We start from the raw sequence: 16,759 nt of genomic DNA on the forward strand, positions 1-16,759 counted from the left end.
TCTGTTCCAATAAACAGTGTCGAGTTAGTCTGGGTTAGCGTAGACAGCGAATGATAGAATATACTAAAATGCTAGTCCAGAATTCAGAGTGTGGTTGTAACTCTCAGTTGTTGGTGTGGGTAACAGCATAGCACAGCGAAACAAGATGAACCAGCTGTAGTGGCCTACATGCTAATTTAAATAAGGCCGTGTGTAGTGTTTGTGCCTGTGCAGGACGGTGGTCGTCGAAAGTCAGACTCACTTCCAGGTATAATGGTTCACCTTCCAGATATAATGGTCCCTCTCTATCACAAATATTGAAGTTGGCTCGTCTGGCCAGTCTGTGAGTCTTTTTGGTATGCTGTGGCTAGTGTTGTTGTTGTTGTTGTTGTTGCTGTTGTTGGGAGTGATTGTTGTTAATCTCTTTGGCGGATTGGCTGAGGCAGCCATAACAGAACACAGGGCTGCTGCTGCTTGGGCTGTCTTGCATCTCGTATCTGGCTGCAATGTGAAATGGATGTAACCACGAAGTCCACTTTAAATCCAGAAAGCGTCATCCAGCATTCAGTAAGTCTACACTCCAAATCTTGAAAATTCAGTATTTGTACTCAAATGATTCACTTCAAAAGCTACATCTCTGATGTAAAGAATGAAAATGAGTCATACTCTCCTCCAGAACTCTGCAAGATGCTAAAAGGTAGCCACTTAGATAACGTGTAGCCAAATTTGAACATAGCTCTTCAAATATACATGAGTAATTATGCTTCCAATTGCTCAACAGAAAGGTCATTTATTGCTGTAAGACGCATAAATAGTTACTTAAGGACATCACAAAAACAGGATCATCTTAGTTATCTATATGTCCTTCCTATTGAATCATACTTGATGGTGAAACTGGACCCTGAGGAAATCATAAACTGCTTTGCAAATAACAGGGCAAGGAAAAAATCTCTTGTTATTTAAATAATCAATGTTTTGCCTCCTGACACCTTTCTAAATGTAATGTGAGTTGTTTTTATTGTTACTATTTAATTTTAATGAAAGCACAATTATAGTATTTGTGTTTATATTTATTGTATGACACTTTAAGCCAAGGGGTGGCTGAAGTGCTAAATATGGGCTTGATTGTCATTGTGTATCTTGTTGGTAGTCTTTGGATCTTGTGAAAACTGATTATTGTTGGGCATTCTGGAACTTAGTCTATCATTTTTTGGAAAGATCGAGTAACGGTGTTACATATAGTGAGATGTTTGATTTAGAACATTCTCCTTTATCATGAAGCTTGTTATCCTGTAGATGTGTCCATTTGTGCCTGGTTATTGTTTTGACGTTATTGTTTTGACTACAGGAACACACAGATAGTAATGAACACAACACTTAATTACTTCAAATATTTTATACAGAAAAAAATGCTCCAGCTGCTGGTCAATGCCAGACCAGCACACATGGCTGTGAGCCAAGGCTTTGGTGCAGGAACACCCCAGTGACCCTCATGCAGCAACTGTAAGACCTCCTATCGCAACCTCTTGGAATGACCACCCTTGGAGATGTGTTGTCCATGGAGAGGAAGAGGACCCCACCTAAGACCAAGAGATGACGGTGGAAGATAAAATAGTTATGTAATGGATCAGAAGCGTGGCCTGAAGAATGAGACAACCAACCCTGCTGGACAAGGTGGATGACCAGCTTGAATACAGGATCAGACACTGTGGCCCTTGCGATCTGCGTACTAGTGATCAGAAAGCTGTCTACCGCCTGGCAGGAAGCAACATCTAAATTGAAACACACAAGCTCCTCTCTATCAAACTTGGGCTCTGGACTGATGAGCTGCCTGACTAAGGTGTCTACATTGGCATGGCACCCAGTGGAGTGAAAATAGATGTCATAGTGGTATTTGGAGAGGAACAATGGCCACTGCTGCAACCTGTGGGCTGCCTTATTGGCGACCCAAGTGGACAGACTGAATAACAAAACTTTTGGGTTGTGGTCTTTAGTGAATTGGAATTTGGTGCCATACAAGAATACATGAAATGTGGTGACTGCATACACAATGACTAGAGCTTCTAGCTTGACCCGAGAGTAATGGGCCTGTGCTGGACTGAGAATATTGGATGTGAAAGCCAGTGGTTGCTCCAAGAGGTATGTGTTCCCTGATGGGCAAGGACAGCCCCCACGCCATACTGTGAGGCATCCATAGCTGAAATCAATGGTTTTGCTAGGATCAAAAGCAGCTAGACATGGCACAACCTGAGGTACGCCTTCAGACTCGAAAAGGCTTGTTCGCATGCCAGAAACTGTAAAAAGGAAGCAATCTTGTAGTGAAGAAGATAGACAGGGTGTGCATTGGTGGATGCCACAGGAATCAACCAGTGGTAACATCATGTTTTACCCAAGAAAGCCTACAATTTGTGCAGGGACAAGGGACATTGCAGGTCCAACATGACCGCAACCAGACTCACCAGGATTTGGATGCCCTGCCGTGATATGGTGTGGCGCAAATACTCAAGAGAGGGTTGGAAAAATTTAGAATTCTGTAGATTGCAATGTAGATCCAAAAGCCAAAGTTTTCCAAAAAGTGTCCAGAGATTATGCAGGTGGTTGTGTTTAACATGTCCAGTAATGACAGTGTCACTCAAGTAGTTGAGACGTTGCAGAATAGTGGACGTGACCTGTTCCAGATGGCGTTAAAAATTCAGTGGCACTTGCCATGCTAAACATTAACTGCTGGTATTGATACAGGCTGAAAGGCTATTGAGAACCATGATATGCTTGGAACCCTCATCCAAGGATACCTGTTGATATGCTTCGGAAAGATCATGTTCGGAGAGGAATTGATCCCCTGCTAAGCGTGTGAACAGCTCTTCTGAACATGACAATGGGTTTGTGAATTCACAGTGATCGAAAAATCACCATAAATCACAGTTATCCAGAGGGTTTCATCATGATGACAAGGGGTGTGGCCCATTCACTAGAGGAAATGAGAATCATAACCCTGAGAGATGAGCACTGGTCCAGCTCTGCCTTGACTTGAGAGCAGAGGGCTATCGGATCTGTTGAGCACAAAAAAAATCTAGAATCGACTGACTGCTTCAAGGTTATGTGGGCTCTGATGTATGTGGTGCACCCTAGACTTCTGCAAAAATATCCTGACATTCACAGCATGATTGGTAGGTGACTTCAGATGGTACCAGTTGTATGGAGTCCTGACAGAAAAGCCAAACCTGAAAAGATTTACTGAACTAGCGTTGTGAACAACAACAAAGGTAATAAGCTGAGGTACCATCAACTGTGAACTGAACAAGCAAGGGGATTTTCTGTTTACCATATCCTTGTAGACACCTGTTTACTGGTGACAGTGCGGGTCGCTACAGTTGTTACTAGAGGGTGGATTATATGCGTCATAAAAGCATTAAAATAAACGTGCAAATATGCATGAAAAATGTTTAAAATGCATGAAGAGTTTCAAAATATACAAAGTCAAATAATAATTTAAAAAAACACATGCTAGTTACTGCATGTGTTATATTTCAAAGTCAAACCTGTGCATATCAGTAATGAGGAAGAGCGTCAGGCACGCGAAAAATCGGTACATTTAAAATGCTGATATTTTCTGAATGCTTTCTGGTAGAGGTTAGGAAGGGGGCCTTTCTGGGATTGTTTTCTAAAAATTTGCAAAATGGGGATGCAAACTGTGTTTCAAGAATTGTTCCTTGTTTGCTACTGTTGTTGGTAACAAGCAGATGAGATGCAAATGAGTCACAGTGAAACAATTGATATGTACAGGACCAACTTTGAGATATATCGCATGCAGAGGGGCCCATTCAAAGACTCCATAATATTTTATTTAAAAAACAAAATACAATCATGAATTTTTTTGAACAGCATTAATTTTTAATTAATACTATTGGACCAAAGCATCATTTACAATTTATTTTACATTTTTTTACTATTGTAAACATAAATGACCAAGTACTGTTCCAAATGTTTGGTAGTAAGGTTGTGTCTTTGATCACTCAAAATATTTTTATAAGCAGAAAAGGGCCATTCTAAGACTGAGCAGTACTTGAATTTGGGTGCCATGTTGGCACTTATAATTTCTGGTAAATGTTCACCTGTCCCATTAATAAAACTATCAATTTGGCACAAGAGTTCAAAGACTGGGTTATTGTTTAAAATGTTTTCAAACTTTTCTTTAAGTTTTCTTGGGAATACCTCCGGCAATGGGGAGTTCAGTAGAATAATTCTATTCATTAACTGAATAGATTCATTCAATGCCAAACCTTGAGTTTCAAGCTATTTAACACCTGCAGGTATTTGGGAAAAATGAGTGCTAATCACAGCAATGTCTTTTTTAATACATGGATCATTAAAAGCTTTCTTGCACTGGCAAACTGCCATAGCCTCTGCACTATCAAAGTCATTTACTAACCCTCGAAATGATCATCGTAAAACAACACAGATTCGACCCACATATGCAATGATTTACCACTGGTCCGGAAGGTAAAGGCACATTTGGTAGCTTTTCTTTGTAGGCCTTGATGTGAGCAGGAGCATTTAGAAACACTTTCTTTCTGGATGAAATCAATCTATTTACATTCACAAACGTGGAATGTTCTTCTTCAGCAAGGTGATGTACTCCATGAACAAAGTATGTCACATGAATCAAATTAGGGATAAAATACTTGGAGGGCTTTTCCTGCTTTGATCATATAGGGAGCAGCATCTGAAATAATCGCAAACACCCATTCATCTGCAGAAGATTCTGGAAATATTTTTCTAATACCCTCATTCTTAAATCTGGCGATCGCAGAATGATTTACTTTTTCAAGTTCTTTGCAGGCCAGTAAATAGGAAGAAGAAGGTTCTTCTTTTAAAGCACCTACAATATATAACAGCCACAAGTGTCTGTAGATTCGTCAACTGAAATCCAGATTATGCTGTCCTTGAGTTCATTGTGTATTTCTTCCAGTACATTTATGTAAATTGTCAGTATGTAATTTTTATGCAGTGTTGATTCATCTGGTATATTTTGATTGAAGCTATATTTGCACATGAACCCTTTGATGTTAGGGTGTAAAGGAATATTCTTTGCAATGAATTCTTCACATAGATCCATGTTAAAGTGACTTTTTTGGTTACCTTTGGACTATTCCCTGCTGCTCCAACTTGCTGTTGTTAGAAGTTGTTGTTCTGGTCCTTTCTTCTGCATTCCTGCGATATGAAGACTTGTCTTGACATGCTGGTCTATTTAAAACTTTTTTTTTGTACAAACTGTTTTTCTTGCAAACTAAACAATATAAAACAATTCAGTCTTATCTAAATGTTCCAGGATGGTCAGCTATCCACGAAATGATGTTTCTTTTATCGGGCGGCATGGCGCACAGCACATTACAGTACACACTACATGTTGTAAACACGGTCAGCTGTGTACAATTAAATAGAAAGCTAAACTGAAACAATGGACGTGTGACTATAAGCTTGCGTAGTTTAGTTTAGTTGTTGCCGCCGCGTACGGTACAACAGCAGAGGGGATTAACTGATGGTGCGGGGCCAGGAACATTGACTGTTCCCGTTCCTCTTCTGTAATGATTTTGCTAGGCAGTTGCCTCTCAGTTAGTGATTGCACACAGTTGTAGGCCGCGGTCAATCTGTGAGACATCAATACAAGATCGAGCTAGAGACTACCTGTCTAAATTTTTAAAATATTGTAAACGTAGAACAAAAATATACATCACCACTAGTTTTTCATTAAAATATGCAAGAACTGATGAAAAGGAGGCAAATATGCAAATGCATATGCAACATGTAAATGCATATAATCCAGTCTCTTGTTACCGTAAGTAAAGATAAGATGTTGCAGTGAGTAGTGATTCTAATTATTTGGATTACAGGGGGACACATAATTCTTGAATATACATCTTATATTCTCATGAGGTATTGAATAATACTGAGAATTAGTGTTTCATATAAAAATTCAAAATTGGAAGAACTGTATGAAAATCCAGAATGAGATTTTCACTCTGCAGTGGAGTGTGCGCTGATATGAAACTTCCTGGCAGATTAAAACTGTGTGCCCGACCGAGACTCGAACCCGGGACCTTTGCCTTTCGCGGGCAGACACAGTTTTAATCTGCCAGGAAGTTTCATATCGGCACACACTCCGCTGCAGAGTGAAAATCTCATTCTGAAAACATCCCCCAGGCTGTGGCTAAACCATGTCTCCGCAATATCCTTTCTTTCAGGAGTGCTAGTTCTGCAAGGTTCGCAGGAGAGCTTCTGTAAAGTTTAGAAGGTAGGAGACGAGATACTGGCAAAAGTAAAGCTGTGAGACCGGGCGTGAGTTTTGTATGAAAATCATTTATGCCTGAGGGTTATTCAGAAAATAAGGTCAAATTTCTTGTAAAACATAAAAAACAACAGATTTTTTTTTCAAATAATTGTTTTTATTTACTTCTTTACATGTTTCTCTGTTTTTCTACATAGTTTATTTGTTTAAACTTTGTTATAACATTCTACAAGCCTCTGAATCCCTAATTTGGAATTTCGTTGTTGCAATATAATGCCAGACCCCATTATTGGTAGAAAGTGCTTCATAACAGATAACAAGGTGAAAAAAGCAGTTATTCTCATAGGTAGCAGATGTCTATCTGCTACCTATGAGAATAACTGACCTGCAACTGCTTTTTTCACCTTGTTATTTGTTTAGGAAGCACTTTCTGCCAAGAATGGGGTCTGGCATTGTAATGCAGCAACAAAACTCTAAATGTCAGAAGACCACATCGCTAATTCCCCTATTGTGCATTGAAGTTTAGTCAAGATAGTGAACTAAACAGCTGCATTTATTGATGTCCCTTACTGCATAAGCTTGAATAACAAGTTTCCATGTCTATCCCAAAACAGAGTTACCATAACCTTCTATGTTCAGATTGTCTGCTTGACCTTGACTTTGTCTGGTGATGTCATGTGACATCATTCCACTGGCTGACATTTAGACTCTGGGGTCATGTCAGAATCCCATATCTCATCCCCTGCAGTAATGCTCCCAAAAAATTGATCACCTTTCTTTGATACTGGCCCAAAAAAACCAAGAGCACAAGTCATGCTTCTCATTTTGGGAACCCAATGAGGGCACAGTTTGTGAAATTGCAACTTAAGAGTTACTTTTGTGCAAAGTTGTTCCACCTACATTTGGAAATGCCAGTACTAAAGTTGAAATTGTAAATTGCCAGTCTTCATAAATAATTGTGTCCAACGTTTTGACCAAATCTTCTGAGAGCATGGTTCACTATGCATCCTCTCACCCACTTACACACTTGCTGTGACTCCCATTGCATTGGTACCATACATCTCACTTATCTGTCAGTGAATTTTCACCACTGCAACATTCCTTGCTGTCAAAAACAGAATCACTGATCATATTTCACAGTCTTGGAGGGGGGAGGGGGACAAGGGCAGGGAGAGGGGGAGGTATGTGCTCTAGCTTGAGAAAGGATTGATTCCAAAATAGCAAGTTTTCTTTCTCTTTTGTGTGTGCTGTCAACAACTCAACACTTCTGTTATTCAGGGATTAGGTGATGATTTAAACTAAATGAATTTTAAACAATTACTTGAAAGAAATCATGTTCCAATGACCATCATAGCTTCTAAAATTAAAATCTAAACACTACATATTTCTGGTGAGTTTTTCCAACATTTGAATCTATTGACCAACTGGTTTTATTTTAAAGTGAATTTTTGTTACTTATTGTGTTGTGTGTTGTAGTCTTCAGTCCAGAGACTGGTTTGATGCAGCTCTCCATGCTACTCTATCCTGTGCAAGCTTCTTCATCTCCGAATTACTACTGCAACCTACATCCTTCTGAATCTGCTTAGTGTATTCATCTCTTGGTCTCCCTCTACGATTTTTACCCTCCACACTTTCCTCCATCATTAAATTGGTGATCCCTTGATGCTGCAGAACATGTCCTACTAATCGATCCCTTCTTCTAGTCAAATTGTGCCACAAATTCCTCTTCTCCCCAATTCTATTCAGTACCTCCTCATTAGTTACGTGATCTATCCATCTAATCTTCAGCATTCTTCTGTAGCACCACATTTCAAAGGCTTCTATTCTCTTCTTGTCTAAACTATTTATCATCCATGTTTCACATCCATACATGGCTACACTCCATACAAATACTTTTAGAAAAGACTTCCTGACACTTAAATCTATACTCGATGTTAACAAATTTCTCTTCTTCAGAAATGCTTTTCTGGCCATTGCTAGTCTACATATTGTATCCTCTCTACTTTGACAACCATCAGTTATTTTACTCCCAAAATACCAGAACTCATCTACGACTCATCTTCTACTTTAAGTGCCTCATTTCCTAATCTAATTCCCTTAGCATCACTTGATTTAATAAGACTACATTCCATTATCCTCATTTTGCTTTTGTTGATGTTCATCTTATATCCGCCTTTCAAGACACTGTCCATTCCATTCAACTGCTCTTCCTGGTCCTTTGCCTTCTATGACAGAATTACAGTGTTATTGGCAAACCTCAAAGTTTTTATTTCTTCTCCATGGATTTTAATTCGTACTCCAAATTTTTCTTTTGTTTCCTTTACTGCTTGCTCAATATACAGATTGAATAATATCGGAGATAGGCTACAACCCTGCCTCACTCCCTTCCCAACCGCTGCTTCCCTTTCATGCCCCTTGATTCTTATAACTGCCATCTTGTTCTTGTACAAATTGTAAATAGCCTTTTGATCCCTGTATTTGACCCCTGCCCCCCTCAGAATTTGAAAGAGAGTATTCCAGTTAACATTGTCAAAAGCTTTCTCTAAGTCTACACATGCTATAAATTTAGGTTTGCCTTTCCTTAACCTATCTTGTGAGGTAAGCCGTAGGGTCAGTATTGCCTCATGTGTTCCAACATTTCTACGGAATCTGAACTGATCTTCCCCAAGGTCAGCTTCTACCAGTTTTTCCATTCATCTGTAAAGAATTCGTGTAAGTATTTTGCAGCCGTGACTTATTAAACTGATAGTTTGGTAATTTTCACACCTGTCAACACCTGCTTTCTTTGAGATTGAAATTATTATATTCTTCTTGAAGTCTGAGGGTATTTCCCCCATCTCATACATCTTGCTCACCAGGTGGTAGAGTTTTGTCATAGCTGGCTCTCCCAGGGCTATCAGTAGTTCTAATGGAATGTTGTCTACTCCCAGGGCCTTGTTTTGACTTAGGTCTTTCAGTGCTCTGTCAAATTTTTCACACAGTATCACATCTCCCATTTCATCTTCATTTACGTCCTCTTCCATTTCCATAACGTTACCCTCAAGTACATCACTCTTGTATAGACCCTCTACATACTCCTTCCACCTTTCTGCCTTCCCTTCTCTGCTTAGAACTGGTTTTCCATCTGAGCTCTTGATATTCATACAAGTGGTTCTCTTTTCTCCAAAGGTCTCTTTAATTTTCCTGTAGGCCTTATCTATCTTACCCCTATGATATATGCCTCTACATCCTTATATTTGTCCTCTAGCCATCCTTGCTTAACCATTTTGCACTTCCTGTCGATCTCATTTTTGAGATGTTTCTATTCCTTTTTCTGTGCTTCATTTACTGCATTTATATATTTTCTCCTTTCATCAATTAAATTCAATATCTCTTCTGTTACCCAAGGATTTCTACTAGCCCTCGGCTTTTTACCTACTTGATTCTCTGCTGCCTGCACTATTTCATCTCTCAAAGCTACCCATCCTACCACTACCGTATTTCTTTCCCCTGTTCCTGTCAATCATTCCCTAATGCTCTCTCTGAAACTCTCTACAACTTCTGGTTCTTTCAGTTTATCCAGGTCCCATCTCCTTAAATTCCCACTTCTTTTCAGTTTCTTCATTTTTACTCTATAGTTCATAACCAGTAGATGTGGTTAGAGTCCTCATCTGCCCCTGGAAATGCCTTACAATTTAAAACCTGGTTCTTACATCTCTGTCTTACTATTATAAAATCTATTTGTAACCTTCCAGTGTCTCCAGGCCTCTTCAACGTATACAACCTTCTTTCATGATTCTTAAACCAAGTGTTAGCTATAATCAAGTTATGCTGTGTGCAAAATTCTACCAGGTGGCTTCCTCTTCCATTCCTTATCCACATTCCATGTTCACTTTTTTTTGCCTGCTATCGAATTCCAGTCCCCTATGAGTATTAAATTTTCGTCTCCCTTCACTACCTGCATAATTTTTTTTTTTTTTTTTTATCTCTTCATACATTTCTTCAATTTCTTCATCATCTGTGGAGCTAGTTGGCAGATAAACTTGCACTACTGTGGTAGGTGTGGGCTTCATGTTTATCTTGGCTTCAATAATGTGTTCACTATGCTGTTTTAGTAGCTGACCCGTGCTCCTATTTTTTTATTCATTATTAAACCTACTCCTGTATTACCCCTATTTGATTTTCTATTTATAACCCTGTATTCACCTGACCAGAAGTCTTGTTCCTCTTGCCTCCAAACTTCACTAATTCCCACTACATCTAACTTTAACCTATCCATTTCCCTTTTTAAATTTTCTAATATACCTGCCCGATTAAGGGATCTGACATTCCACGCTCTGATCCGTAGAATGCCAGTTTCCTTTCTCCTAATAACGACATCCTCCTGAGTAGTCCTGCGCCCGAAGATCCGAATAGGGGACTATTTTACCTCTGAAATATTTTACCCAAGAGAACGCCATAATCATTTAACCATACAGTAATACTGCATACCCTCGAGAAAAATTATGGCTGTAGTTTCCCCTTGCATTCAGCCATTCACAATACCAGCACAGCAAGGCCATTTTTGGTTAATGTTACGAGGCCAGGTCAGTCAATCATCCAGACTGTTGCCCCTGCAACAACTGAAAAGGCTGCTGCCCCTCTTCAGGAACCACATCTGTATCACTGAGGCACGCAAGCCTCCCCACCAATGGCAAGGTCCATTCCATGGTTCATGGAGGGAGGGGATTTTACTTGTTAAGTAAATGGAAACAGATATTGTCATTTGAACTACACTCCTGGAAATGGAAAAAAGAACACATTGACACCGGTGTGTCAGACCCACCATACTTGCTCCGGACACTGCGAGAGGGCTGTACAAGCAATGATCACACGCACGGCACAGCGGACACACCAGGAACCGCGGTGTTGGCCGTCGAATGGCGCTAGCTGCGCAGCATTTGTGCACCGCCGCCGTCAGTGTCAGCCAGTTTGCCGTGGCATACGGAGCTCCATCGCAGTCTTTAACACTGGTAGCATGCCGCGACAGCGTGGACATGAACCGTATGTGCAGTTGACGGACTTTGAGCGAGGGCGTATAGTGGGCATGCGGGAGGCCGGGTGGACGTACCGCCGAATTGCGCAACACGTGGGGTGTGAGGTCTCCACAGTACATCGATGTTGTCGCCAGTGGTCGGCGGAAGGTGCACGTGCCCGTCGACCTGGGACCGGACCGCAGCGACGCACGGATGCACGCCAAGACCGTAGGATCCTACGCAGTGCCGTAGGGGACCGCACCGCCACTTCCCAGCAAATTAGGGACACTGTTGCTCCTGGGGTATCGGCGAGGACCATTCGCAACCGTCACCATGAAGCTGGGCTACAGTCCCGCACACCGTTAGGCCGTCTTCCGCTCACGCCCCAACATCGTGCAGCCCGCCTCCAGTGGTGTCGCGACAGGCGTGAATGGAGGGACGAATGGAGACGTGTCGTCTTCAGCGATGAGAGTCTCTTCTGCCTTGGTGCCAATGATGGTCGTATGCGTGTTTGGCGCCGTGCAGGTGAGCGCCACAATCAGGACTGCATACGACCGAGGCACGCAGGGCCAACACCCGGCATCATGGTGTGGGGAGCGATCTCCTACACTGGCCGTACACCACTGGTGATCGTCGAGGGGACACTGAATAGTGCACGGTACATCCAAACCATCATCGAACCCATCGTTCTACCATTCCTAGACCGGCAAGGGAACTTGCTGTTCCAACAGGACAATGCACGTCCGCATGTATCCCGTGCCACCCAACGTGCTCTAGAAGGTGTAAGTCAACTACCCTGGCCAGCAAGATCTCTGGATCTGTCCCCCATTGAGCATGTTTGGGACTGGATGAAGCATCGTCTCACGCGGCCTGCACGTCCAGCACGAACGCTGGTCCAACTGCGGCGCCAGGTGGAAATGGCATGGCAAGCCGTTCCACAGGACTACATCCAGCATCTCTACGATCGTCTCCATGGGAGAATAGCAGCCTGCATTGCTGCGAAAGGTGGATATACACTGTACTAGTGCCGACATTGTGCATGCTCTGTTACCTGTGTCTATGTGCCTGTGGTTCTGTCAGTGTGATCATGTGATGTATCTGACCCCAGGAATGTGTCAATAAAGTTTCCCCTTCCTGGGACAATGAATTCACGGTGTTCTTATTTCAATTTCCAGGAGTGTATGTTTCACTTAGAATATACCTTTGCTTCTTACTGCATGTGCACTTAATGTAACCAATAGTTGTTATTACTTTGGATTTGTTCTTTTATAGTGAGCACACAACTGTTCTGAAAGTAGCAGCCACCTTAATGGCCGACATTTGGGACCGTGACTCCAACTGCTTATGGACTTTGGAACTAATGGGTCAGATTCAAAAAATTGTTAGCAGTCAGGAAGACACATCAAACCAACAAGTAAGAATCTCACATTCAAATAGTTCTGAATTTGCTTTTAATTGTTGAGTTATCATTTTCAACGATTTCTTATGTTAGTATTTCTTAGCAATTTCTGGTAACTGTTGAACTGTGTATTCATTTCTGCTGCTTGCATCAAACAACAGTGTGGACAGATTCTTTGTTTTCCCAACACCAAATGAAGGCACAATATCAATACAGGGTGAGTCAAAAAGGGCTTTATGGCTTTTGAATGATGTAGAAATTTATTGAGGTTACTTACGGAATTGATAGGGTTGTCATTTTGTGGCAAACAACCTCAAGTTTCACATAAAAGTGCCAAAAGTCATTTTAGTTCAATGTGACTACCACTTATGATGTGGCGAACATCTGACTGTTATTCAGCTTCCTCCCACACTGATTGCAGCAAATTGGATGTAGATTTGATTTTTCAGACTGGCTAAATTGTTCTGTGGGGGAGGAACATACACACAGTCATTAATGAAACTCTAGAGAAAGAAAAATTAAAGCGCACGGCAAGCATGCTTCGCACCATTGAAAATAGCCATTTTGAACTGTGCACTTCGCTGGTGTTCCTGGTTGTGGAATGTGGTACTTATACATAATGTGAGGCTGTTGGCTACAAAATGTCACATCTACAGATTCTGTAAGTTATCTCAATAAATTTCTATATCATTCCAAAGTTGTAAAACCATTTTTCATTCACTATGTATAAACATGTGGCGACTTGCCTGTGACATTGGGAATTATCTGTGAAATTTAATTTCCTGGAAAAGTTAAGAAATCGCAAATGTTCTGAAAAGGTCAGGGAATTCTGAGAGACACTAGGAAGAGGTAGACTCTTCATTGACAGAAAGAAGTTTACTGAGTCATTTTGTTAAATCACTCTCAGATTCTACTTTGAAAACAGTTAATTTTTGGGTTGCCTAAGGAAAAGTGAGAAAGGGCATTGAAATCTTACAATTGTTGTGAGCTGACTCTAGCTTTCTCTGGCATGCCGCCAACCTTGGGAGTCTTCATTATCTATTATTCTCGAGCTCTGTGTCTGTTTCCCATTGCATTCTTGTTAGTGTGACAGAGTGTAATGAGTATGTGAAAAATTTGTCTCCTAGCCGTGAATTCTCATTTACACAAAAGGTATGATTTTTTAATTTTATAAACAATATACATATGTGTCCATATTTGAATTTAGAATTTGTAGATCAGCAATAAACAATCAGGCTCCAGTTGATTTTTTACTAAATTCAGTACAAGGTAGTATTTTGTTGAAGACTTGCAGTATCATGCTTCAGGTTAATAAGGACAATAGTGTGAAGAGCATCCAGTTTGAAACATGGAACGTCTTTACTATCAGCCTGTTGATATTACATTTCAGTATTGGTAGTTCAAAGCACATCTGTGCAAGGGGCTTTTTATACTTGAAGTTACTGCACAATGATATGGCCTAGCACAGAATAGTGATGGACGATGCTAATGAAGAAATTTTCAGGAATGGCGAGAGATTACGAAGTAGTTGACAAAACTGTAAATCCCAGCTAGATTAGAATAATCACTAAGTGACTTGATAATCCAAAAAATTTTATTTGTGACCATAAAAACTAGTAAAGTAAAAGTTGCTCTTACATCCAGTAAAAACTGGTCCAGGTAAATTTAGAATTCCAACCTGGAAATCTTGTAAAAAATCTTTTGACTAAACAAAGTCACCATCCTGCACAGTAAAAGTGTTGCAGGGATGAATGGTGCCTGACACAATACATCCTCAAGCATGTTCGTCCTAAAACAAAGAAACAGCTCCCAACAGCTGAGGTCATCTGCTGATGATAAAAGCATCAATGTCGATTTGAAAACCTGCTAAGAAGGCTCAGAACATCAACCTCCCTGATGATTAGATTCAAGTGCCAGTAATTATATATTTTTGTAATCAAATGAGAAGAAGAAAGTGGTGTTTATAGTGTCCCAAACTTTATGTCAAGCTGTAGAATAAGAATAGCAATCATCTTTGGGCTAGAATTGCGTGAAAATCAATTAATGATAGCTGTCACCATCCAGCTCAGCATGAAGACATGCTTAGCACCCTCGTTCATAGGGCCCATGTCAATTCATACCCTAATAGTTTGCCAGCTAAGCTCACCATGAGGTTCCCTTTCAGCAGAATGGATATAATAAGAGAAAGATCAGATGCATGTTGCACTATTGACCAACTGTGAATTGGGTGACTGACGAAAAGAATAAGGTGGTGATAGGGTGTACAATTTTTTTTTACCATATGCAGGTAGTACTTCTAACAGCATCAATCTTATTCTGAGGAAATGTACTGTGAAGTGTTTTTTGTTCACCAGCTGAGAATAGAACCTTTTAGAGTCTGTAAAGGACGATATTGATTTGCATAAGTCATGTATCTAACATACCTCCTTGCAGCTGTGGCATGTCATACATTGATCAGATCATCAAGACCGCGGAGGAACAGTGTAATGACCATAAGTGTCACAGACACTTACAGGAGTTTGGCAAATCTGTGACTGCAGAACATTGCCTAGATACAGCAGCACGGAGATTCTTATGTAAACTACCAACTACTTGGTAGGGTTATGAAGGATGCTGTTGAGATTAAACTAGCAATGGGCATTATAAGTAGAGAGGAGAGTTTTGTTTAAATTCTGTTTGGAAACTTGCTCACTCTGTATTTAAACAACAGAAGAACAGAGTTAGTGCTGCCTGCTCACCTGTTTTTGGTTTCTATTTCTCTGTCAATAATATCTGTTTTTGTCATCTTCAGTTCTTTGCTGTCACTAGTTTGTTTATGTGTGTGTGTTATCTTTTGGTTTCCTGGTTGGTGTAACCCCACCCATGGAGAGTTTAAGTTTCCATGCAGTCTCTCATTTCATTTGTGCCTTGAAAATGATGTGATGTCTGGCTGTTGAAACATTGGTGACTGTCCAGAACATTGGCTGGCTGCATTTTTGAAAATTATTTGATACGTTGTAGAAGCTCTAGTTTCAAAAGTTCCATAATTTAGGTTATATCGACAATCTGTCTGTGACCTCATCATTTTTGGTACAGGAGGAGGGAAATGTGCAAAAGTATAACTTAAATTAAAAGTAACTGATACTAAAGGAAATAAAAAGCACAATTAGAGCAACAAAATATTGATACCTCATTTTTTAGGACACAACAAGGAGATAGATAGTAAAATAAGGAACACATAACCAACTAATGACTACAATTACCTTGTGAAGGTGCAAGGCCCATAACAGAAATGACCTTATGCTTGTACTTACAAGTTATATATTTATTTATTTATTTATTTATTTATTTTTTTTTTTTTTTTTTTTTTTTTTTTTTTTTTTTTTTTTTTTTTTTTTTTTTTTTTTTTTTTGAAGCACTTCTTCAGCAAGAGGACGACCCTGCAGAAGAAGAATGATTTATGGAAGAGTGCTAATAAAATGGGGATGGTGGTTATTAATAACAACTACTCTGTCACCTTTCACCACTGTCTTCCTCATCACTGAGTTTGGGCAGTACTAACTGCTAGGTACATATAGGTTAAAAAGAGTGTGTTTCATTCATCTACATCTACATTCTGTAAACCATTGTGAAGGAGTCACCTGCACTCTTTTCCAGTCACTTGGGACTTTGCGCTGGGCGAGAGATTCACAATAAATGCAAGCTAGGTAAGAGGCCAATTGTATAGAGTACTTTTTGAAAAACCGAACTGGGATTCCATCAAGACCTGGTGACTATTTTGTTTTCAACTGCTTCAGTTATTCCTGTGTGCCAGGTATCCTTATTACTATGTCATCCATATGGGAGTCTGTCTGATGGTCAATTGATGCTATGAATTGATGGTATGTTTGTACATTTCTCCTTCATGAACGATTTCTTGAACATGAAATTTAAAACTTCAGCTTTCGGATTGTTTATTTTCAAATGCCACAGCAGATTGGTCAACAAGTGACTGGAAGGAAGCCTTAGACTCATTTAGTGATTTCACATAGGACCAGAATTCTCTCAGGTTCTCTGCCAGATCTTCTGCTAAGCTATAATGGTGATAATGGCTGTATACTTACCACGTAGATCTTTTCACAG

General features: G+C 40.2%; 1 protein-coding gene across 4 annotated transcripts in view; it reads left to right on the plus strand.

Moving 5' to 3' along the window:
* Positions 1–16,759, plus strand: part of LOC126483699 (focadhesin) — a 288,818-nt gene that overhangs the window by 242,083 nt on the left and 29,976 nt on the right. For all 4 annotated transcript variants that reach the window (XM_050106786.1, XM_050106787.1, XM_050106788.1 and 1 more), the window contains exon 17: positions 12,532–12,673. In XM_050106786.1, the coding sequence (XP_049962743.1) occupies positions 12,532–12,673 (142 nt within the window). The remainder of the gene's footprint in view (positions 1–12,531; positions 12,674–16,759) is intronic.

This window comes from Schistocerca serialis, chromosome 6 (genome assembly GCF_023864345.2).
Source record: "Schistocerca serialis cubense isolate TAMUIC-IGC-003099 chromosome 6, iqSchSeri2.2, whole genome shotgun sequence".
Classification (NCBI taxonomy): Eukaryota; Metazoa; Arthropoda; class Insecta; order Orthoptera; family Acrididae; genus Schistocerca; species Schistocerca serialis.